The sequence below is a fragment of the Loxodonta africana genome, chromosome 3 (genome assembly GCF_030014295.1).
Source record: "Loxodonta africana isolate mLoxAfr1 chromosome 3, mLoxAfr1.hap2, whole genome shotgun sequence".
Lineage (NCBI taxonomy): Eukaryota > Metazoa > Chordata > Mammalia > Proboscidea > Elephantidae > Loxodonta > Loxodonta africana.
In genome coordinates, this window is record NC_087344.1 from 71,195,079 (window position 1) to 71,220,108 (window position 25,030).

At 36.1% G+C, this 25,030-nt stretch overlaps 1 protein-coding gene across 5 annotated transcripts in view; it reads left to right on the top strand.

Moving 5' to 3' along the window:
* ZMYM1 (zinc finger MYM-type containing 1) overlaps positions 1-20,761 on the top strand; it is a 32,876-nt gene extending 12,115 nt beyond the window's left edge. For 4 of the 5 annotated variants that reach the window (XM_064281686.1, XM_064281685.1, XM_064281684.1 and 1 more), the window contains 9 exons: positions 2,530-2,690; positions 5,729-5,801; positions 5,992-6,241; positions 12,025-12,202; positions 12,293-12,505; positions 15,285-15,438; positions 16,729-16,866; positions 17,037-17,074; positions 17,553-20,761. In XM_064281686.1, the coding sequence (XP_064137756.1) occupies positions 2,595-2,690; positions 5,729-5,801; positions 5,992-6,241; positions 12,025-12,202; positions 12,293-12,505; positions 15,285-15,438; positions 16,729-16,866; positions 17,037-17,074; positions 17,553-19,862 (3,450 nt within the window). In that variant the 5' untranslated portion in view covers positions 2,530-2,594 and the 3' untranslated portion in view covers positions 19,863-20,761. The remainder of the gene's footprint in view (positions 1-2,529; positions 2,691-5,728; positions 5,802-5,991; positions 6,242-12,024; positions 12,203-12,292; positions 12,506-15,284; positions 15,439-16,728; positions 16,867-17,036; positions 17,075-17,552) is intronic. The other variant, XM_003415488.4, reaches the window with a different exon arrangement.
* Positions 20,762-25,030: the final 4,269 nt, after the last annotated feature.

The following is a 25,030-nucleotide window of genomic DNA, read 5'->3' on the forward strand; positions in this document are numbered from 1 at the left end:
GCTGCTATAACAGAAATACCACAAGTGGATGGCTTCAACAAACAGGAGTTTATTCCCTCACAGCCTAGTAGGCTAGAAGTTCGAATTCAGGGCATCATCTCCAGGGAAAGGCTTTCTCTCTGTCAGCTCCGAAGGAAGGTCCTTGTCATCAGTCTTCCCCAGGACTAGGTGCTTCTCCATGCAGGAACCTCAGGTCCAAATGATGCACTCTGCTCCCAGTGTTGCTTTCTTGGTGGCATCTCTCTGTTCACTTCTCTTTCCTTTTATTTCTTATAAGATAAAAGATGATGCAGGCCACACTCTGGGGAAACTCCCTTTACATTGGATCAGGGATGTGACCTGGTAAGGGTGTTACATCCCACCCTAATCCTATTTAACATAACTCAGTCTTGCCTCATCAACCATAGGCAGTAGTCTAGGAAAAATGGAGGACAACCACAAAATGCTGGGAGTCATAGCCTAACCAAGTTAACACATACTTTTGGTGGACACGATTCAATCCATGACACAGCCGAAGCTCACCATAGCTCTCAACCACAGTGCCACCAGGGCCCTAGTGGCATCTTTAGGCTTATTTAATTTCTGTCTTAGGATGGGAACTTTCAGTAAAAGCTGAGTTAAAGATGGCAGTGGGGGTGAGGGGGTAGTTGAGTCCCAACCTGAGAAATAAAAAATGATGACGGAATCTCTTGGTTCTTTCATATACTAACTCAGAATAACAGTATAGACCTGCAGTTACTCTTGTAAGAACTATAATGTCTCCACATTTGTTATTTCCTCCTGCCCTCCATAATAATTAGTTATAAAACCGTTTTTAAAAACAGTATGTGTTAGTATTGGGGATGATCAAGGAAGAGGAATCCAGGAGACCTGGGGACTTGCACTCTTCAGCCAAGGTAGAATGGCAGGAAAAGAAAGCATTCAAAAGGATATAGAATCAAAGGTGGCAGTCCCCAGAGGTAAGTTGGCATCTGTCAAGGAAAAAAGAAGAACACAGGGAGTCAGTCTGTCCTTTGAAAAGAGACCTTGGGGCTGAGCAACCAAAAGGCTCATATGGTTCCTCAAGAATTATAAAATAAAATTCTTTAAATCTAAATGCTCAACCTTCTATACTGTCATTTTGGATTTTAGTTATCTGTTTACCAAAAAAGAATCCATTGATTTGGGGTGGGGGAGGGAAGTTGAGAGTGGGGAAGCAGAAATTATGTATAATAGGAAAATAGATTCAAGATGTATTTTAGAAGGTAAATTTCGTCCAGTTTGGTGATAGGCTGTGGGAGTTTGGAGAAAAAAGGAACTTGGGACTACTGCTAGATTTCTGGTTGGAAAATTGGGTATATGGTAGTGACATTTACTATGAAAGGGAACATGTGTAAAAGGTTTTGGGTAATATAAGAATATACTTTTAAATCTCTTGAGCTCGAGGGACCTGTGGAACATACAAGTGGAGATACCTAATAGGCAGACAGGCATATGGGCTGGACCTCAAGGGGAAATCAGCCTATGGATGATAGTTGAATCGAAGGTTGAACCCACAGAGCAAGTAAGAAAGAGTCCTGGGGAATTGTGCTTTGGAAAAACACAAATATTTTAGCAGCAGATGAAATATTTGTGAAAAAGAGTGGCAAAGAGGTAGGAGGAAAAATAGGAGATCTTGGAGGATCTAGGATCCTTGGAAGGAGTGGTCAGAGAGAAAGTTGTAACTTTAGAAGTTGCATCCTTGAATATAAATGTGATAGGAACCTGTAGGAAGGGGAAGAGGAGTTGAAGATGCTGACAAGAGAAGATACCTGGTTCTGTAGGAGGGCAGAGAGGGGTAGTGAGATCCACAGTACAGGTGATAAGATTAAATTCACATAGAAGGCTTTACCAGTTTCTCTAAAACTATTAATAAGTTGGAAACAAACTTGTAGGTTTGGTTATCTTATGCTTCAGACAGGCCTGTTTCTTTGTTAGCTGCTGTCAAGTCAGTCCCTGATTTATGGTGACCCCACGTGCAACAGCATGAAACACTGCCCAGTCCTGCACCATCACCGTGATTGGTTTTGGATTGGGTTGTTGTGATTGATAGGGTTTTCGTTCTTGATTTTCAGAAGTAGATTGCCAGGCCTTTCTTCCTCGTCCATCTTAGTCTGAAACTCCACTGAAATCTGTTCAGCATCATAGCAGCACACAAACCTCCACTGACAGACAGGTGGTGGCTGCACATGAGACACACTGGCCAGTAATCCAACTGGGTCTGCCTCACGGAAGGCAAGAATTCCGCCACTGAGCCACCACTGCCCCTGCAGCCAAGCCTAGCAGAACAGAAACGAAGACCAGTCCCAGAGGAAAGCCTAGATGTGGTATCTGTCAGAAGAGTGGAAAGCAAAACAACATGTTGAGCAATGGATGGGGGAAACTAGTGTTAGCCCTCTGAAGGAGCCTTGAGGCTGAGCTGCCTAAAGACCCGTTTGTTATTCCTGAACAATTATCACATTTTAAAAAAACGAATTTTTAAATCAAACATTAATTCATATTGCGTTTTAGGAATCTGGAAACAGAAGAAACCCGTTCGTTTGGAACTGGAGGATTCCTTTGCATCAGATACTAAAATGAAAGAACCACTGTTAGATAGTGAATGTGACAAGGTGATGGCTCCACAGCTGCGGCAGCTAGATGAAATTAAGACAGAACCGGACAGTGATCAAGTAAATATTTTGTCTTATTTTCTTCTTTCTAGAGCAGCATTCAGTTGTAAATTTTAGCTACGCAAATGCTAGTTTATCGGTTAAAATACTTAAATCTTTATCTTCCCCAAAGCAGTTGATCAAATAATACAATATATATAGTGTATATATAGTGTTAAGGAACATAATGAGTATATGCAAGAAAAGGATTTGAGAGAACGTACTATGTAAAATTGGGCTTTTGAAGAGGAAATAGAATTGCTTAGAATGTTACGGGACCAGCTGAAGTTAACATTTTTGTTTTCATTTTTCTTAACTTAAAACAAGGCAAGTAACTAATGTTTTATGCAACTACCTCTACCAAGTAGTGGAGTAAATTTTAAATTTTTTTTAAATATTTTTCAGGTGTACAATTCAGTGATACGAATTACACCTTCTCCCCACTTATTGACATGGTTTAGGTTCCAAAGACCAGGTTGCTATGTGAAAATTGGTATTATGCAAAAATGGAGGATAACCACATCAGATCACAAAATGGAGGATGCCTATGCCATTATATAACTGCCAAATTATATCATTACATAACCACTAAACCACAGAGAATCATGGTGCAGCTAAGCTGGCACATAACCTTAACCATCAAAGCCAGCATTATTCTTGCCTCCCACTTCAGCGTTTGTTACTGCTAAATGTATGTCGTTAATATGCAAAATAGTCAGATATTACATTTTTTACTGTTGTCGTAAATACAAAATATTGGGTAATGAGATAGTTGATAAGTGAGGAGAAGGTGTACATTAATCATGTTGTGCAACTATCACCCATAATTGTTGCCAAATTTCCTTTCACCATAAACAAAAACACACTGCTTCTTAAACAATGACTCCTCCTTTTGCCCTCCCTCCTGCCCTTGGTAACCACTTGGTTAACCACTTAACCAAATAAATTTGGGGCTCTTATACATCTGCCTATTCTTATTTCACATAAGTGAGATCATACATTATTTGGCCTTTTGTGATTGATTCATTTCATTGAGCATATTTTCAAGGTTCATCCATGTTGTAGCAGGTATCAGGACTTCATTTCTCTTTATGGCTAAATAGTATTCTATTTGGAGCCCTGGTCTTCTATCGTGTGTATGTTTGTCTGTTCATCTATTGATGCACATTTAGATTGTTTCAACCTTTTGACTATTGTGAATAGTGCAGCAGTGAAATTGGTGTACATGTGTCTGTTTTTGTCACTGCTTTTAGGTCTCTCGGGTGTATACCTAGGAGTGGAGTAGCTAGGTCTTATGGTAGTTCTGTGTTCACCTTTTTCAGGAATCGCCAAACCTTTTCCACAGCAGCTGTACCATTTTGCATTCCTACCAGGAATGGATAATGGTTCCAATTTCTCCTTGCCAGCATTTGTTGTTTTTCTTTTTTTTTTCACCTTAGCCATCCTGTTTTGGTGTTCTGTCCAGCCAGTTCTGACTCATAGCAACCGATAGATAGCCATCATAGTAGAAGTGAAATGGTATCTCACTGTGGTTTTGATTTGCATCTCGGTAATGACTCATGACTTTGAGCATCTTTCCCTGTGCTTGTTGGTCATTTGAATAGCCTCTTTGGTGAAATGTCAGTTTAAGTCATTTGCCCATTTTTTGATGGGGTTGTTTGTCTTTTTGTTAAATTAGAAAAGTTTTATATATTTTGTGGATATTAGGGCCTCCTCAAGTATATGGTTCCCCAAAATTTTCTCCTAATCTGCATAGGTTGTCTTTTCACTTTTTGATAAAATCCTTTGATGAACAAAATTTTTTAATTTTTATGAAGTCCAATTTATATATTTTGTCTTTTACTGTTCATGCTTTTATCATATTTTATAATCCATTGTTAAAAACTAGGCCCTGCAGCCATGCCCATATATTTTCTTTAAGAATTTTATAGTTTTAATTTTCACATTTAGGTCTTTGATCCATTTTTAATTGGTTTTTGTGTGTGGTGTGAGGCATGGATCCTGATTCATTCTTCTGCAGGTAGAAATCCAGTTTTCCCAGCTACTACTTATTGAAGGGAAACCCTGGTGGCATAGTGGTTAAGTGCCATGGCTGCTAACTGAAGGGTCAGCAGTTCAAATCCGCCAGGCGCTCCTTGGAAACTGTGGGGCAGTTCTACTCTGTCCTGTAGGGTCGCTATGAGTCGGAATCGACTCAGCGGCACTGGGTTTGGCTTTTTTATTTATTGAAGAGTACATTTTAAATTATCAAAACTTTTTTCTTTATGATTTTTTTTAATCCAAATTAGTTTTATGCTTAAATATTATTAAACTCTTTTAGACATATCACATGCTAAAGAGCATATAAAGGATAAGTAGACTTAAGCTGTGAGTATTTTGTAGTAGGGCCACATTTCCTTGAAATGTTTGTGTATGCACCAGTTGAAATTTTTAATGAAAGGAAAATAATAAGTCAGACAATTTAGTTTAAATTTATTCATAGTATTCTGTTTTAGAAATAGTCTCAAGTAGATCCGTATTAAGTAGAGTATGACTCCCACTGGTTGGTGAGTTATCAGTCCACTTCTAAATGTGTGCTGGGAATGTTATCCGTCTAGGAAATACTGTTGCTTACTCAAACCATGGTCATTCAAGCATATAGGTCAAGTTTAGATATGCTGGCCATGAGATTGCCTGCTGCTCTGAAAAATCCTCTTTTGTAATGACCCTGCAGCCCAATCTAAAAATTTGTGTGTTGAAGGCCTTAAGAAGATAATTAGCTACTAAAGATTAGAACAAGGAAAGAAAAATAGGTATCATTGAGCATTTCTTTGGTTTATTGGTAGTGGCTACTGAGGGACTATTTAAAAAAAATTCTGAGGTCACATCTGGGTATGATAGAAAATAATGTAGTGATTGGTGTTATCAGCGAAGGACACCAAAAAGGGTATTGCTTACCTGTGTACCATGGTTCATTCAATTCAGTTCACTAAACAAACTTGAGCATAATTTATCACTTTCTGTTGAATGACCGGTTGTCTTAAATACATTGTATTCATTGTTTTCAACTCTCTTTTTAGGAATATTTTCAAGCCCAACAGCCCAGAATTCAGGAGAGTGACCTGAAAATGAGCACTGCATTTTCAGACAGTGGTAACAAAATTGTTTTAGTTAATCATATTTATTCTGGCTGATACATTCTGCTTTTTCAGAATGCCTCTGAATATTGCATTATTTGTGTTGGATTTCAAGTCCAGATGAATTACTTCTAAAAAAAAGTAAAAGAATGCATACTTAATTTTATGTAAATACTAATTTTTCCCTTTGTGTTTTGTTTTTATAGCTTCACAGTTGACTACAGGCATTCAGCTTTCTCTGGCATCATCTGGCATGAACAAAATGCTTCCTTCAGTTTCATCCACAGCTATTCAGATTTCCTGTTCTGGTTGTAAAAAAATTCTCCAGAAGGGGCAAACTGCTTTTCAGAGAAAAGGGTCTACTCAGCTTTTCTGCTCCACGCCGTGCATCACTGAATACATTGCATCTGCCAGTTCACCAGCTCCTCCCAAGAGAACTTGCTCAAACTGCTCCAAGTATATAATTCTAAATTACGCTCCCTTTTACTTCCCTACCTAGATCTTGATCAGAGTCTTGGATGTAATTTTCTACATTTTCATTTTTTCTGAAAAAGTGTCACTTTGGTTTAATGAAAAGAAGCTGCTTTTGCTTTCAGTTCCTCTAGTAAATTCTTCAGAAAAAAACTTTTCTACTAGTTGAGAAGTTTTCAGAAATTAAAGTATGAAGAGCTCTGTTTTTCCTCACTTTATGTAATGTGGCTTCCAAAACATATTTCCTATTCTTTTCAGTAGAAATTCTCTGTAAGTAGAATGAATGTATGTCCGTTCTATTTTATCATTTAACTTACAGGCAACAACTACTCAAAAATTAGTCATTTAATGATTATTTTGGATCTTCCAAGGTATAAATAATATAATGATTTTCTTTTAATGATAATTCTTTTGAAAAATTGAATAGTCATAGATAAACGTGTGTGTGTGTGTAATCTTTTAAAGATTTCTGTAAGGGGTCTTTTTTGCTAACCTTTTTTTTAACATATGTAAGGCAGTTTAGATGCAGAAAAAGGAAGTAGTGACTCCACTTAAGTTCATAATGAATTGCACCCACTCCTCACTTTTCAACATGTTTAGGATCCAAAGACCGGGTTATTATGCGAAAATCAGCATTATGTAAAAATGGAGGATAACCACATCAGATCACAAAAAGGAGGATGACTGCATCATTACACTGCCAAATTACATCATTACATAACTGCCAAGCCACTGAGAATCATGGTCCAGCCAAGCCGACACATAACCTTAACCATAACAGCCAGCGTCACTCTTGCCTTGCACCTCGGTATTTGTTACTGCCAGACGTGTTGTTAATGCCCCAAATAGTCGGAGAGTAGATTTTTTACTATTGTCATAAGTGCAAAATGTTGGATAAAGAGATAGTAGGTGTAGTGAAAAATGTCCAGAACTTCTACCTCTGCCCTGATGAGATGTATAGGCTTTGAAAGTCCTGTAGTAATGTAATTCTCAGTTGTCACTGAATGCTAATGGTAATGCTAAATTTAAATTTTGCTTCTAAATGTAATGAATCCGTTTAAAATACTGTTTTGGAATCTGATTGCCGTAATTTGAATCTTGCCTTCTTCACTTGCTATTATTTTGTGATCCCTGAACAGCTATAGGAAACCCTGGTGGCTTAGTGGTTAAGTGCTATGGCTGCTAACCAGAGGGTCGGTAGTTTGAATCCGCCAGGCGCTCCTTGGAAACTCTGTGGGGCAGTTCTACTCTGTCCTCCACGGCACTGGGTTTGGTTTGTTTTGGTTTTTGAGTAGCTATATCAGCATCATCTGGGAGCTTGCTAGAAATGTAGAATCCCAGGTCTCACCCAGCCCTACTGAGTCAGAATCTGCATGTTAACAAAATCCTCAGGCAACTCATACATGCTAAAGTTTGAGAGGCACTGAGAACTTGTTTTGTAGTATTCCCATCTCTTTTCTTAAATGTTCATAAGAATTATGACAATTAAATAATACATTTAAGTGACTAGAACAGTATTGGCAAATAATAAAAACTGAATAAATGTTAACTATCACGGTTATTCTCTTGAACTCACAAACCTTTTTATGGGTGGTTTCAGCTTCTCGTCAGGCTGCTGCTTCAGATGTTATCCGTTGTTTCAAGTCTTACCCCCTGAACTCTGCTTACCGCTCTCTTCTGCTTTTTCAACCCTTTGATACTATACTATGTCTTTTCTCTTTTTTTTGCTGTGGGCTGTATGCCACCCTCATTACTTCAGCCTGCTTTCTCTTTCTGCAGAATCATAACATTGGAAGGTATCTTAGAGATCATGCAGTCCAAGCCATTTCGTTTGGTTTGGAGAAAAATGAGTCCCTGAGAAGTTAAGGTGTTATGTTGCTGTGCTGAGAGTTTTCCCTGTACGTATCTTCAGCAGGTCTCCCAAACAGATTGAAAAAGGCTAAAGCAGGGAAGATGTGGTTTGTAAACTGTTCCTTAAGGCAAAGCTATCCAATATGATCAAAAACAGAAGTCAAGTTTTAACTTTGGAATAAAATTCTTTTTGATAAAAAATAGTATTTTATAGGTTGGGGGAAGGATGGTAATAACACACAGGCTATGAGAGGCCATCCACTGTTAAAAGTAACTTGTGTTTTTTTCAAAACATATTTTTATTCCACATTCATTAGCCTCTTGTACTCATCTGTAATTCTGAAGATTTTAGTTAATCTTCTGTTATTGTTGGAGTTTCTTTTATAGCAATGATTGATTTAAAATTTGTTTTGTGCTAACGACGCTGTCATTCTATTTCCTAAGCCAAGTGAAATAAAGATTGTTTTGAGGATGACATTTTAAATCTTGTTTCAAAGGTGATTTTTTTTTCTGAGAGTGATATATTCGAGAAGTGTCATTCCTAAATTTTAGTATCCCAAACGGAACCAACACAGATCTAGTTAAGGCCAAAACAGGCCCATCCACTAAAACTCTCACACTTGGTTCATTGGTAGAACCGTTGTTCAGACCTGTACTCAGAGTTTGCTTAAGCTAATTTTAGGTACTTCTAACAAGATTGATTTTTTTTAACGTTTTGTTTCTAAGACCTTAGTAGATTAGAAGCCAGCAATCTAGCATGCTTACAGCAGTATTTCTTCTGCTTACCTTCCTGTCTGACTAATTTCTTTGTACCTTAAAAGTCTGCCTTAAATATCTTCACCGCTTATCTACTTCCATACCATTCCTCCCTCCCCTTTTACCACCAAAAATTATTTGTTCCTTAGTCTATGTTTTTGTAGTATAGTGTTTATAACTCCTAAGGTATTGATCATAATATAGCAATGTTTTTTAAATTTCTGTATTGCCCTGTTAGACTGTAAGCCTCTTAACATTAGGTACCAACTTGTACTCATCTTAAATCCTCAAGGCCTAACGCTGCCTGGTACAGAGTGAATTCTAGAACAATTTTTGCCAAGTGAAATGCAGGGACAGCACAACTCAAGCACTGTGAATAGAGCTGTTTTTTTTTTTTTTAATTTATTTTGTTATCGTTGAGAATATACACAGTAAAACACCAATTCAACAGTTTCTACATGTACAGCTCAGAGACATTGATTATATTCTTTGAGTTGTGTAACCATTCTCCCCCTCTTTTTCTAAGCTGTTCCTCCCTCATTAACATAAACTCTTTGCCCCCTAAATTTCCTCTTTCAAGTTACTCTTGTCAGTTTGATTCCATATAAATAGATCTTCAAAGAGCATAATACTCAAAGCAGACATTCTTCAGTAGTTAAGCTAAACTACAGTTTGGTTTTAAGAACTTCAGGGGATATTTTTTTATTTAAGATTTAAAGGTTGTCTCAGAGTAGTAGTTTCAGGGGTTCATCCAACCTCCATGGCTCTTGCAAGTCTGGAGTCCATGAGAATTTGAAATTCTCTTCCGTATTTTCCCTCTTTTGTTCAGGATTCTTCTATAGAATCTTTGATCAAAAGGTTCAGTAATGGTAGCCAGGCACCATCCAGTTCTCTGGTCACATGGCAAAGGAGGCAGTTGTTCGTGGAGGCGTTTAGTCGCACATTCCATATCCTTCTCCTGTTCCTAACTGATAGAGCTATATTTTAAGCTAGTAAAATAACTGATGTTGTGATAAGGACATTAATCTGTTACTTTCAGTACCATTTGTTGAAGAAGACTGAAAGTTCGTAATTCCCTAAAAAATTGAAATGTTAAAGTAGTGTTAATTTCAGGAGTATTTCATTTAGAAAACTATTATCTTGAAAGACTGATATCCTGAGGGTTCTGCCATATATTTTGGTATTTCCTTTAGCAGCAGTTCTTAAATTTTCTGGTCCCTGGACCCTTTTACACTTTTAAAAATTATTAAAAACTCTGAAGAGCTTTAGTTTATGTAGGTTATATTTATGAATGTTTCCTGTGTTATAAACTGAAACAGATTTTTTAAATATTATTAACACATTTAGAATTTAAAAAATTCAGTTACATGTTAATGTAAATACTATTTTTTTTAATGAAAAATAACCATTTTTTCCAAAACACAAATTTAATGAGAAGAGTAGCATTGTTTTATTAGTTCTGCAAACCTATGAGTGTCTGGCTGAATTCTCCTATCTGCTTGTTCTATTTGTTGTGATATGTTGTTTTGGTTGAAATCTGTGAAGAAAACCTGGCCTCATAAATCTGTAGTTGGAAAAGGGAGAAGAGTGTTTTCATAGCCTTTTCAGATAATTATGGATGTTCTTTGGTACTACACCAAAAGACATTTAGTAGTTTCTTAAAGGTTAGCTGAAATGTAGAATCTGAAACCTTATCAATGAGCTTTTTGTACTCTATTACATTAGAATCCATTGGCCTCTCTTGGTCTTTGAGTACATCTTTCAGCCATGTATGATTTTTGCCACGCCACGCTGCGGTCCTTTGAGGAGTGTTGGTTCACTGGGGTTTGCAGATCTTCCCGAAGCTGACACATTTCATTATGCAGCATTTTTAAAGTCATATTTGTTAACACCAGCAGTCTCGTCAGAAAGGTCTTTTAAGTTTTGGGAAGCCAGCAAGCTCAACGTGGCAGATAAAACTTTCTCAAAATTCAAACTTTCACTTGAAAGCTCAAATTTTATCATTGGTAGCAAATACTATCAACTGTTTTACTTGAAGTAACTTTCTCACTTTGTTCATTTTTAAGAAAATGTCTGCCATATACCCATTTCTGAAAAAGTTGGTTTTTGTTAGTTTTTCCATCAAGTAAACATGTCTCATGAAAAAAGCATCTAATATAGTTTGCAACGACTCCTGTTCCCATATGTGCTTTTTACATGAGACAATTATTGTACTTCAGTGTTAGTTAAAAAGATGTACACTCAAGGATCAAGGCTTAATTAACAATTTTTACTACTTCATTAAGGCCATTCTTAAGAAAAACTGGCTTTTTTGTTTGTTTTGCTGTGAATGCATAGTAGTGAATAATACAAGTACTAGTACATTTTGGTGCCACTGGTTTGACCTGTGCTAAGAGTGGCAATTTTACACACCATGGCTTTTGTACAATCGGTTCAAATGTCAACACAGTGAAAAAGACAGATAACATCTTAATATTATTATGAAAATAGTTTTGATCTCATAGACCGTCTGAGAATATATGAGGGAAACCCAGGGTTTGCAGACCATTCTTTGAAATTTCCTGTCCTATAGATGGAATCCTATAGATTGCAAAGTTGCTCAGGTTATTCATGCATGTAATTTCTCATCACCACTCTGTTACTACCAGCAACAACTAATACAGACTAAACGCATTGCCATTGAGTTGATTCTGACTCACAGTGACCCTATAGCACAGAGTAGAACTACCCCATAGGGTTGTTTCCAAAACTGTAAATCTTTATAGAAGCAGACTACCACATCTTTCTCCCAAGGAGTGGCTGGTAGGTTCAAACTGCCAACCTTTTGGTTAGCAGCCGAACACTTTAACCACTGCACCACCATTGCTCCTTAATGCAGGTTAGGTGGTCCTTAAAATAGCACTTTCAGATATGTTTTATAATTCCTACTTTATAGATGAGGAAATTCACATTGAGAGAGTATAAGTGACTTATCCAAGGGTTCTTAATACAAGTGATAGGTTCTCTCTAAGGCTGAGGTTCTCCCTACTATTTTGTAGTTTGTTGGGTACATTGAACAGCAAGGAAGAGGGATGATTGAGGGAGAGATTTAGCTTAGGAAGAGGAAAGAATTGTAATTGTGATGGAAGTGTTTAATGGTGCCCTTGTTATTTTATTTTTAGAGAAATTTTAAGTCAAAAGGATGTGATCAGTGTTCAGCTGGAAGATACTACCTCTAGCAAAAATTTTTGCAGCCAATCTTGTCTTTCATCATATGAAGAAAAAAGAAAATTATTTGTTACCGTATGTAGTAATAATAAGATTTTAACCAAATGCAGCATGTGTCAGAAGACTACTGTTGTAAGTTGTCATTTTTTTAATCTTTAGGAACGTCTGTGATTCTGCATTAATATCAGTTTTTGACTGAGTTTTTTTTTTTTTAATTCCTAGATTCAGTATGAAGTAAAATACCAGAACGTGAAACATAGCCTTTGCAGTAATACCTGCTTTTTAAAGTTTCACTCTGCTAACAACCTTGTCATGAACTGTTGTGAGAACTGTGGGGTTTACTGTTATACTAGCTCTAGTTCATTCCACATACTTCAAATGGAAAGACAGTCCCAGTACTGTAATAGTTTAAGGAATATTACAGCATACAAGCAGGTATGAATAAAGATACATTGCTGAAAGTGTGAACTATGCCATTTGAATTGACTGCTTAGGATTGAAATGAAAAATAGAAGCTTCTGTTCCTTTAGCTGGCTTATAAGTGGCTGTACTGTAGGAACATGTGGGGATATAGATTTTGGCTCATTGGGAATAATTGTGGGTTATGAGTTGGAATCGACTCGAAGGCAATGGTTAATGGTGGTAAGATGATGTGGCACAGTGGTTAAAGCAACTGCTAACTGAAAGATTGGTGGTTTGAAACCACCAGTGGCTCCGCAGGAGAAAGATACATGGCAGTCTGATTCTATAGAGATTTACAGCCTTGGAAACCCTATGGAGTTGCTGTGACTCAGAATCAATGGTAGTGGGTTGGGTAAGATGATGTAGAAGATAAAATAGAAGACTTTTGATAGTTTTTTCTTACATAAGAATTCATGATAAATGCTGGATGGAGATTTTCCTAAAGAATCTCAGGATGATCATCTTACCTTGAAGGAAAGGCAAGGAAGTAGAAGCCTGTTTATAAACTACAAATAAACATAGCAGAAATAACACTAGTCTACTATAAGACCTACCCATAAAAGTGATTTAATTCTATGGGTTTAACCCTAGTCACATGCTTTTTCTGAACTAGTCATAGAAGGAAGTAAACCAATGAGAAATAAGCGCTTTCTTCTGATTGGAGAGCCTTGGGTGGGTACTTCTGAGAGCAGAGAGGCTTTGGTGGACTAAATGAGATGAACACTATTAGTGGTCTGACCCCTTTCATGGTGGGGCTGTCATACGCCTTACTTGTTCAGATGATGCTTTGAGACCCAGTTCTATTCCTGTAAGTTCTTCCTTAAAAACAAGTAACTGAAGATGGGAGTCCCAGGGAGCCACACTTGAAGATTGTTCAATCTCTGAGCCACACCTTTTGTGGTGGAGAATGCGCCACCAGGAGATTGTCCTGCATTGGGACCAAAAATGTTAGAATGGAAGGCAGGAAAGAAAAATGCCATTCCTTCTTTTCCTCCTTTATCCTTCAATAAATAGGTTTTGTCCTATTTTTGGAGTCCTGGTGGCTCACTGGTTAAGAGCTCAGCTACTAACCAAAAGGTCGGCAGTTAAATCCACCAGCCGCTCCTTGGGAACCCTATGGGGCAGTTCTGCTGTGTCCTAGAGGGTTGCTATGAGTTGGAGTCGATTTGACAGCAACAGGTTTGTTTTTGGGTGTTTTGTCCAGTTTTTAAGAGCCCGTATTGAGTAACCAGTTACTCAGCACATGTGACGGAATAGGGCTGATTTAGGTATACCAGGTAATAAACACCACCTCATACTTTTCCCTGAATATAACATATTATATGGTAGTGATAATGAGAAAAATCCATATTGTTAGTGAGCTATAACCAAGAATTAGGAAAGTATTCAAATCTGTAAATCTAAATAAAGAGCGGCCTTTTATTTTAAAAAGTAGATTGGTGTAATTGTATTTTGGCCACACCTCCCTAATAGAGTATATGAAGTATTAGCTTTCCCATATGAATAATGAACTTAATTGTAAGTTATACTATTTTTGTTGCTTAATGTTAAATATTGGCAAATTGTTAGGGGTTTCTCAAAATGAAAGGGTAAGGTGAAATTTTCAAAATTATCCCTTTTTTATTTGTTTCATTGTTCTTTTGCCAGTCTCCTACTCTTTCACAAACAGATATTTTCATTTATCTTTGTACTTTGTGCCCCCAGAAGCAGTTCTATTCTATCATTGCCATCAATATTTTATTCTTAAATCCAGGAATGGTGGTTCCTGTTTCATTAGAAAGAATAGGTGGGAAACCTCTTAGTTTACATCCTTTTCCTTTGTGCGCTTATTGCTTACTAAATTCAACTATATTTCTTACTGCTTGGATGCCTCTTTTTTACGATATGCTTACAGGTGAGGTTAGCCTAGAAAAGCAGCAATTCCTACAATACCTCATCATGTGTGTTAAGCACCCTTTCTGGCTTCTCCTTAGCACCATTAGAAGATTTTCCTGAGCTGATGCACAATCTGGGATTGAAGAGTGACTTATTATTATAAGACCTTTGTTTATTTATCTGGGCGTCCCTGGGTGGTACAAACAGTTAACACACTCAGCTGCTAACCAAAAAGTTAGAGATTCGTAACCACCCCGGTACCTTAGAGGAAAGGTCTGGCAATCTGCTTCCAAAAATTATGCGTTGAAAACTGTGAAGCACAGTTCCGCTCTGACGCACTTGGGGTCACCTTTAGTTGGAATCAACTCAACAGCAACTGGTTTGGTTTATTTATCCAGTTGGCTTTGATTAGCTAGGACTGTGAACATTTTCTCTGACCAGTTTCTTCATTACTTGCATATATTATTATTATTGTTAGTATAGCTGACAATATAATTTCATTTTTATTAAAAAAAAAAAAAAAACCCTGTTGCTGTCAAGTTGATTCCGACTCATAGCGACCCTATAAGTCAGAGTAGAACTGCCCCGTAGAGTTTCCAAGGAGCGCCTGGTGGATTCAAACTGCTGACCTTTTGGTTACCAGCCATAGCTCTTAACCACTAAGCCACCAGGGCTTCCCATTTATTAATTTCCTTCATTTTACAGTCATTGCAATTTATAGTGCCTTTTTTCTGGTTTTTACAAAGTGTTAAAAATGTGGATTCATTGACATTATTTGGAATATTTTAACTAAGAACAATGGTAGTGGGTATGTTTTTGTTTTTAACAATATGTATCATGTACCAGGAATATGAATATTATTTTAATCTCTAAACAGAAACCAGCCAAAGTACTTCCATCTGTTATTTTCAAATCACTGAAGCCCTCTGATGAAATTATTGAGACTACCAATGACTTTGGAAAGACAGAGCTTTTCTGCTCTATTAGTTGTTTCTCTGCTTACAATAAAGCTAACATGGAATCTTCTAGAGGTAATGTTTGTTTAGCAGTTGTCATAGGTTTAGTAACTAAAGGTTAGTAACTATTAAAGAAGAATGTTACTGCTTTGCATTAATTTATAACCTGGATTCATTTCCAAATAAAAGTGATTTAAAATTTGTTGCAAAGAACTGTTCTCCAATACTCTGGAGTAAAAGGAAGACTACGTCTCTACCAGAGAATTTAATATTTATTTGTAATGATTGTTGTATCAGGTTGATACAAACGCTCTTCATTTTAAGACAAAAGTTAAGAAAAAGAAATTTAGTGATACATGTCTTTAGATTAGGTCCCTGGGTGGTGCAAACAGTTAGCACTCACCTACTAACATAAAGGTTGATGGTAACATAAAGCACCATGGAAGAAAGGCCTGGCAGTCTGCTTCATTAAAGGTAATAGCCAAGAAAATCCTATGAAGCAGTTCTACTCTGGAACACATGGGGTCAGTTAGAATTGATGGCAGCGGGTTTGGTTTTGTCTTTAGATAATTTGGATCCTTTAGTAAATGAACATATTTATGTTTATATTAGTATATGTATTGAGCCCCTGCCACAGGATTTGGTACATACGAGGCACTTATTCAATAAATATTGAGTTAATTCAATATTTTTATGATAAAGAATTGTTCTGTTAGATTATAGAATGTTATATCAAATTTATTCTTGCTTTGTAAAAACAAGGCCTTTGGTAACATTCACATGAAGTAGATCTAGTTGGAAGTTCACTGATAGAAAAGCACACATAATCCACAGCCAACCAAATATTTCATCCAAGAGCCTCCTGTAGTATCAGAAGTGCCATTTACATAGACTGTAGAGTGAATGGTGACCTAGAATTTGTACCCTGACTTATTACAGAAATCTCTTCAATACTAGGTTGGATACCAACCTAACTCCATTGATGTTGAGGTTTATGAAGCCCAGAAGAGTTAGAAATGACACCCTTTAGGAGATTGTATAGGAATCTCTTTTAGGTTTCTCATGGCTAATTTCACAGCAAAAATTTGCTTGTAATCTCAGCAAGCTGTGTAAAAGGACTGAGAAATTGTGTGCAAAAAGGTATAAAATGATGGGGAAGTATGAACTATCAGTTTAATATTGTTATTAATATCCTGAAGAACCTGGCTATCCCTAAATCCTAATACAAGTTACTCCAATTAGAAATTACTTAGCCAAGCAATTCCTAAAGTATTTGATATTTGTACTGTTCCTTGAAACACTTGTTATTAAAGTATTTCTGATTGATTCTGCCTGGTTTATAAGAAGTCTGTTTATTTGTATCAGTAAATGTTCCCATGGTGCAAGAGGCTTCAACTGAGCTCCTTTCTCCAAAGAAAGACACAACTCCAGTTATAAGCAATATAATGTCATTGGCAGATCCTCACGGTGACCTTTCCATTGTGAACTCTGATGTCTTACAAGGTATGATTTGAAAATATTTGATGCATATACCATTTTGCCATACTTGATGAATCTGCTTGTATTCTAAGTTTTCTTTTTGTTTCCTAATGTGCAATAAGCAATTACAGTTTATGATGCTATTTTATAGATTAGTATAAGATCCTGAATTTATGCTCTAATTAATTTAACAGGTACAGTTTCTCCAGTAACACAAAATGTCATTGCAGATGTAAGTTTTCTCAGTTTTGTTTGTTTCGCTATTGTCTTCAGCATTTATTTCCTTTTGAAGCTAATTGTATATATATGTCTGAATATATTCATTCCTATTTTTAACTTAAATCTCAAAAAATAGAGTAAATAAACGAAAATACTGTTTGCTATTCACATTCAATTTCCCAAATCTCAAGTTTGACTTGAAATTATTAATAAGAATGTTTAAACAGAAGTATTATTAGTCATATAGTTCCTCTGGGTTCACCTGAGCAATAAAAGTTATTTCTACTACGATTACGTTAAAAAAGCCCTTTGAACATATAATGCCTAATCTGGATTACAAATAATTATAAAGAATTGTTAATGTTCCCCCTAGTGGAGCTCCTACTGTAACTTACCTGTTCATATTACTCTGTTACTAGGATAGATCTGTTCAGTAATTTAACTGATTATTTGAAAGCTATTAAATGTTATTTTATCATTTTCTTCCAAAGATTTCTGAGAGTTTACCCAGTGAATCAAGTAGTGGTGTTGCTAATCATAGTGTGGAACAGCCAGGCCTTTCGCCATCTTCATCAGTACTCGGTCAGCATACAATTGGCTGCGATACGGAGTTACAGAAAGGTAAAGTGTCAAGCCAGGGTCCTGCATACAATGTGAAATCCATGAAAATAAATGATGATGAACTATGTCAACCAAAATTTACATCCAAAGTACAAAAAGTTAAAGGGAAATCTCAAAGTATTAAAAAAATTTGGTGTTCCAATCCATGTCTGGAACACAGTGCGAAAAAGGATGTGACATTCTGTTATTCGTGCCATTTGTTCTGCCAAAAAATTTTTAGCTCTGGAGGAGAGTCATTTACAACCCAGGGAATTTCTAATTGGAAAAAAACTCTGGAAAAATTCAGAAAGCATGAAAAAAGTGAGATGCATTTGAAGTCATTGCAATTTTGGAGGGAATACCAGTTTTGTGATGAAGCTATAAATGATAATTTGTCTATTCATTCAAAAAAAATTGAGGAAAATAAAAACTATCTAAAGTTTATCATTGAAAATATTCTGTTTCTTGGAAAGCAGTGTTTACCCTTCAGAGGGAATGACCAGTCTGTTTCATCTATAAATAAAGGGAATTTTTTAGAATTGTTAGAAATCAGAGCAAAAGATAAAGGAGAAGGAATATTTCGACTAATGAACTCACAAGTTGACTTCTATAATAGTTCACAAATTCAAACTGAAATTATTGAAATAATAAAGACTGAAATGTTGCAGGATATTGTGAATGAGATCAATGTCTCCTCAGCTTTTTCAGTAATATGTGATGAAACAACTGATAGTGCCACTAAAGAACAGCTTTCAGTTTGTGTAAGATACCCACAAAAAACATCAAAGGCTATCTTAATAAAAGAAAGATTCTTGGGTTTTATTGATATTGGAGAGATAACTGGGACCAACTTACATAGGATTATCAAAACTTACCTAGAGCAAATTGGAGTTGATTTGAAAAACATACGTGGCCAGGCCTATGATAGTACCATTAATTTGAGGGGAAAATTTAATAAGATTGCAGCAGAATTCAAGAAGGAAGAGCCAAGAGCTTTATACATACATTGTTATGCACATTTTTTGGATTTAGCAGTCATTCGGTTCTGTAAAGAAGTAAAAGAACTCCGAAGTACCCTAAATACTCTTAGTACTTTGTTCAACACTATTCATATGTCTGGGGAAATGTTGGCAAATTTTCAAAATATTTGTAAACTAAGCCAAAACAAAACATGCAAGAAACATTCATCACAGTCATGTTGGACAGTCCATGATCGTACATTACTATCTGTGATTGAGGGTCTTCCAGAGATTATTGAAACACTGGAAGTTATATCAAGCCATTCTTCAAACACAAATTTGGCTGATGAACTGAGCAATTTGTTGACACTGGTGTCCAAATTTGAATTTATCTTTTGTATAAAATTTCTTTATCGAGTGCTGAGTGTTACAGAAATTCTTTCCGAAGAGCTACAGAGTGAAACCATGGACGTTTCTTCTTTGACTTCAAAAATAGAAACAATTTTTGAATGTTTATCATCTGAGAGAAATGATATCTATTTTAAAAGTGTCTGGGATGGAGCAGAAGAAATATGTAAAAAAATAACCTGTAAAGGTTTTGAAGTTGAAAAACCTTCTTTTCAGAGAAGAAAAGTTCAGAAAGTAATAGATCATAGTAATTCAGATAGTATGTTTTTTTCTTCTTCAACTGAAGAACAATATAAAATTAATATTTATTACCAAGGATTGGATACTGTATTGCAAAATTTAAAATTATGTTTTTCAGAGTTTGATTATTGCAAAATAAAGCAAATTTCAGAACTGTTACTTAAATGGAATGAACCATTAAATGAAGCAACAGCCAAACATGTTCAAGAATTTTATAAACTTGATGCAGATATTATCGCAGAACTTAGGTTTTATCGGCACTATGCAAAGCTCAACTTTGTCGTAGATTATGATTCTGTCAACTTCATAAATCTTGGCTATTTGTTTATTCGGCATGGTCTTCACAGTAATATTCCGGGCATCTCACAGCTATTACATACGGCTTTGTCTTGGCCAATTAGTTCAGCAAGTGCTAAAAGCTCATTTTCTGTACTACCTCGCCTTAAAACATATTTATGTCATACCATGGGACAGGAGAGGTGTAGTGACATGGCCTTAATGGCAATTGAGCAGGAATTGGTAAACAAACTGATGGAGCCTGAAAGACTCAATGGAATTGTAGAAAAGTTTATCAGTCAGATGAAAGAAATATGATGCTTGCTAATTTGAATTTACCTAAAAGAATTTTGTATTTCTATTGGAATGTTATAGTTTTTATTTCAAAATTTTTAGAAAAAAATTTTTCAACAAAACATGTAACATACCACATGGTTCAGAATTCAAGATATAAGATGATATACAGTGAAAAATTCTCTTCCCACTTTTAGCACCCAATTCTCCCTCCCTGGGGTGTTAACAGTTTCTTAAATATTCTTCCAGAAATATTTTATATATAGGGTGTTCTGCAGTGCACATTGTTCTTCAGCTTGTTCTTTCTCCTGAGTATGATAGTTTTGAGATCATCTCATGTCAGTACATAGTTTCTTGATCCTTTTTTGTTTACAACTATATAAGATTTTATTGTGTGAATGTACCATAAAATATTTGGGCAGTCTCTACTGATAGATACTCTTAACTCTTTCCAATCTTTTGCTATTGTAAATAATGCTCCATTTAATAACCCTGAATATAGGTAATATTGCACTTGAGTGAATTTCTATAAGATAAATTCTAAAATCGTAATTACTGGATCAAAAGAGTTGTACATTTTTATTTTTGATAGATATCAGTAAATTGCTTTCAATAGGGGTTATGTCAGTTTGCACTCCCAGGAATCTTCACAGTATTATCAAACTTTTTGATCTTCGCTAATCTCTTAGTTGAAAACTGGTATTTTAATCTCAGTGCGTTTCAATTTGTGTTTCTCTTAAAAATAAGGTTGGGGATTTGTAACCTTTCACTTAAACACAATAAAAATTGAAAAAAAAAATAAGGTTGGGTATCTTTTTATTTGAGCCATTTGTATTACCTTTTTTGTGAACTGTACATTTAAACATTAAAACTCAAGTATTGCTATGTTTTTGGTTTATGAAAATGACTATATTTTTCAAATAAATAACCTCAGTAGAAAGGACTCTTTTTTTTTCCTGTCTGTATGCTTTAGAAAAGTTTAAATAACAGATTATTTTTTTGACAGAGATAGTGCTATTTATTAGGTTATAAATTTCTCTGTTTTGCTTTTATAGATGGACAAAAGGTTATTGAAAGTAAAACTGAAGGAAATAAGTGAGAAAAGCTTTACTAGCTGCAGAGTTAGCAAACTGGACCCCCAGAAAGGCAGCCAGCCAGTTCATGCCGACTAGAAAAAGACTGGAGACCTTTTACCAGTGACAACATTCTACTAACCTCTTTCATCATTGTGCTGACAGTTGCCTTGTATGATGATTACCATAAAATAACTCCCATTGGTATCCAAGCTTTATAAAAAGTACCTTCTTTTTACTCAAAAAGAACAGTCAGTAGATACAGAGAAGCCAAAATGAATAAACTCAACAAAATAATATTAACAGCAGCAGCAAATCCTCTTTCTGAAGACTTCAGATAAAGTACATGTATATCGAAGTTCTATGGCTTGAAAAGGACACAGACCCACTGAGATGGTTAATTTTAATGTGTTAACCGTGGTGGCCAGTTATTTGGTAAAACCCTAGTTGCTGTTATGAAGTAGTTACATGTGATTAAATCAATTGGCCTTAAGTGAAGCAGATTGCCTTCTATAACATGAATGGACTTCATCCAATTAGTTGAAGGCTGTGAGAGCAAAAGGAGTTTCCCTAGGATGTGTTCTGCCACCAGCCTATGAGTAGATATATTGCCAGAGTTCCCTCACCCTTCCCTCTTGCCATCACCTGACCTATAAACTTTGGTAAACGGGTGTGCAGAAATCACTAGCTTGTCACCTGACCTACATGTGGACTTGCCAGCTCTCTACAACACATGAACTCATTATATCTGGGACTTCAAAATAGTATGGTGGAGTGAGGGAGTATGTGAAGGTCTAAAGCAAAAGTGGCTATGATTTGATAGTTGTTAAATTTAGATAATGGGTACACAGGGGTTCGTTGTATTTATTCAACTTTTGCATCTATTTAAAGTTTTCTATAATAAAAACTTTTTTAAATGACCAATTATTGCCTGTTAGTGTTCACACCAGGAGTGTAAGGGTGTTTCAATATTAGGAAGTTTATTAAAACATTGGTAAACTTTTTAATATCTGTAGCTGATAAAAATCCTTGGTAAAATTAGTTTAAAAATTATTTCCTTAACATGATAAAATATATGTAGTTTGTGTATATATTAAAGCATAATTATAGACCTAGCCAATAGTATATGTAACAGCATGCTTAGAGGTAAAATATTAGGACCACTCCCCTAAAAATATCAGGAACAAGTCATGGATAGTCACTATCAACTATTACACAATTTTTCGTTAAACTGTTTTTGAGATAATTATAGATTGACTTGAAATTGTAAAAAACAGTGCAGAGAGATCTCAAGTACCCTTCACTCACTTTTCCCCAGTGATGACATCTTGCATAACTATAATACAGTGTCACAACAGAAAATTGACATTGATATAATCCACTGATCTTACTCAGATTCACCAGTTTAACATGTACTCATTTGAGTGTGTGTGTATCTGTAGTTCAAAGCATTTTATCATGCGTAGATTTGTGTAATCACCACAGTCAAGATACAGAACAAAGCATCAAATACATGAGGGAACATCTGATAGAACTGCACAGAAAAATAGACAAATCCTCTACCATAGTACGAGACTTAAACATCCCTCTATCGGTAATTGACAGATCCAGAAGGCAGAAAATCAGGAAGGGTATAGTTGAACAGCACCATCAATCAACTGGATCTAATTGACATTTACAGGATATCTAACGACAGCAGAATATACATTTTTCTCAAGTTCACATGGAACATTCACCAAGATAGGGCATACCCTAGGCCATAAAACATACCCTAACAAACTTAAAAGAATCAAATTCATACAAACTATGCTCACAGACCACAATGGAATTAAACTAGAAATCAGAATCGGATAGAGAATCCCAAAATATTAAGAGATTGAACAATATACTTCTATATAACACATGAGTCAAAGAATAAGTCTTAAAAGAAATTTAAAGACATTTGAAGAAAAAATAAAACATCAAAATTTGGGGGACACAGCAAAAGCAATGCTTAGAGGGAAATTTACAACACTGAATATATATGTTAGTGTCATGGATTGAATTGTGTCCCCCCCAAATTTTTGTCGTTTTGATGAAATTTTCCTATGTGTTGTAAATCCCGTCACTATGATGTAATGAGATGGATTAATGGCAGTTACACGATGAGATCTACAAGATTAGATAGTGTCTTAAGCCAATATGTTTTGAGATAGAGAAGCAAGCAGAGAGACATGGGGACCTCATATTACCAAGAAAGAAGCACTGGGAACAAAGCATGTCCTTTGGACCCAGGGTTTCCGAGCAGAGACGCTCCTAGTCAAGGGGAAGATTGACAAGAAGGACCTTCCTCCAGAGCTGACGGAGGAAGCCTTCCCCTGGAGTTTACACCCTGAATTATGCCCTGAGAAACCCTTCCCCTGGAGCTTACGCCATAGGTAGGATTTCTAGCTTACTGGACTGTGAGAGGGTACACTCCTCTTTGTTAAAGCCATCCATGAGTGGTATTTCTGTTACAGCAGCACTAGATGACTTAAGACAATTAGAAAAGAAATCAATAAGCTTGCACCTTAGGAAACAAGAAGAATAAGAGCAAATTAAATCCAAAATAAGCAGAAGGAATTAAAGTTAGAGCAGAAATTGAAAACAATAGAAAAAAATCCACAAAACCCAAATCTGGTTCTTTGAAAAAATCAAGAATATTGGTAAACATCTAGCCAAGCTAACCAAAAAAAAAAAAAAACCAAAGTGAAAGAAGATACAAATTACTAATAGCAAAAATGAGAAAGAAGTCATCACTATTGATCCCTTGGACAATAAGATAAAGGAATATCATGAACAGCTCTATGACCACAAATTTGATAACTTGGATGAAAAGGACCAATATCTTCAAAGACACATCTACCAAAACTCAGACTATGAGAAATAGATAATCTGACTAGGAGCAATCTGGCTGTACTTCTTTCAAGACAGATTTGTTAGTTCTTTTGGCAGTCCATAGTACATTCAGAATTCTTCGACAACACCACAGTTCAAAGACGTCAGTTCTTCAATCTTCCCTGTTCATCGTCCAGCTTTGCAGGCATATGAGATGATTGAAAACACCTTGGCTTGGGTCAGAATGCACCGTAGTCTTCAAGGTGACATCTTTGCTTTTTAACACTTGAAAAGGTCTTTTGCAGCAGATTTCCCAATGTAACGCATCTTTTGATTTTTTGACAGCTGTTTCCATGGGTGTTGATTGTGGATCCAAGTAAAATGAAATCCTTGACAACTTCTGTCTTTTCTCCCTTTATCGTGATGTTGCTTATTGGTCCAGTTGTGAGTATTTTTCTTTATGTTGAGGTGTAATCCATACTGAAGGCTGTGGTCTTTGATCTTCATCACTAAGTGCTTCAAGTCCTCTTCACTTTCAGCAAGCACGGTTGTATCATCTGTATGACGCAGGTTATTAATGAATCTTCCTCCAATCCTGATGCCATGTTCTTCATATCGTCCAGTTTCTCGGATTATTTGCTCAGCATACAGATCGAATAGGTATGGTGAAAGGAAACAACCTGATGCACACCTTTGTTGACTTTAAACCACACAGTATCCTCCTGTTCTGTTTGAACGACTGCCTCTTGATCTATGTACAGGTTCCTCATGAGCACAATTAAGTGTTCTGGAATTCCTGTTCTTTGCAGTGTTATCCATAATTAGTTATGATCCACACAGTCAAATGTCTTTGCATAGTCAGTAAAATACAGGTAAACATCTTTCTGGTATTCTCTGCTTTCAGCCAGGATCCATCTGACATCAGCAATTATATCCCTGGTTCCATGTCCTCTTCTGAGTCCATTTTGAATTTCTGACAGTTTCCTGTTGATACACTGCTGCAGCCGCATTTTGAATGATCCGCAGCAAAATTTTACTTGCGTGTGACATTAATGATAAAGTTCGATAATTTCCTCAATCAGTTGGATCACCCGTTTTTGGGAACAGGCATAAATATGACTTCCAGTCAACTGGCCAGGTAGCTGTCTTCCCAATTTCTTGGCATAGATGAGTGAGCACTTCCAGCACTGCACCTGTTTGTTGAAACATCTCAGTTGGTATTCCATTAATTCCACAGCCTTGTTTTTCACCAATACCTTCATG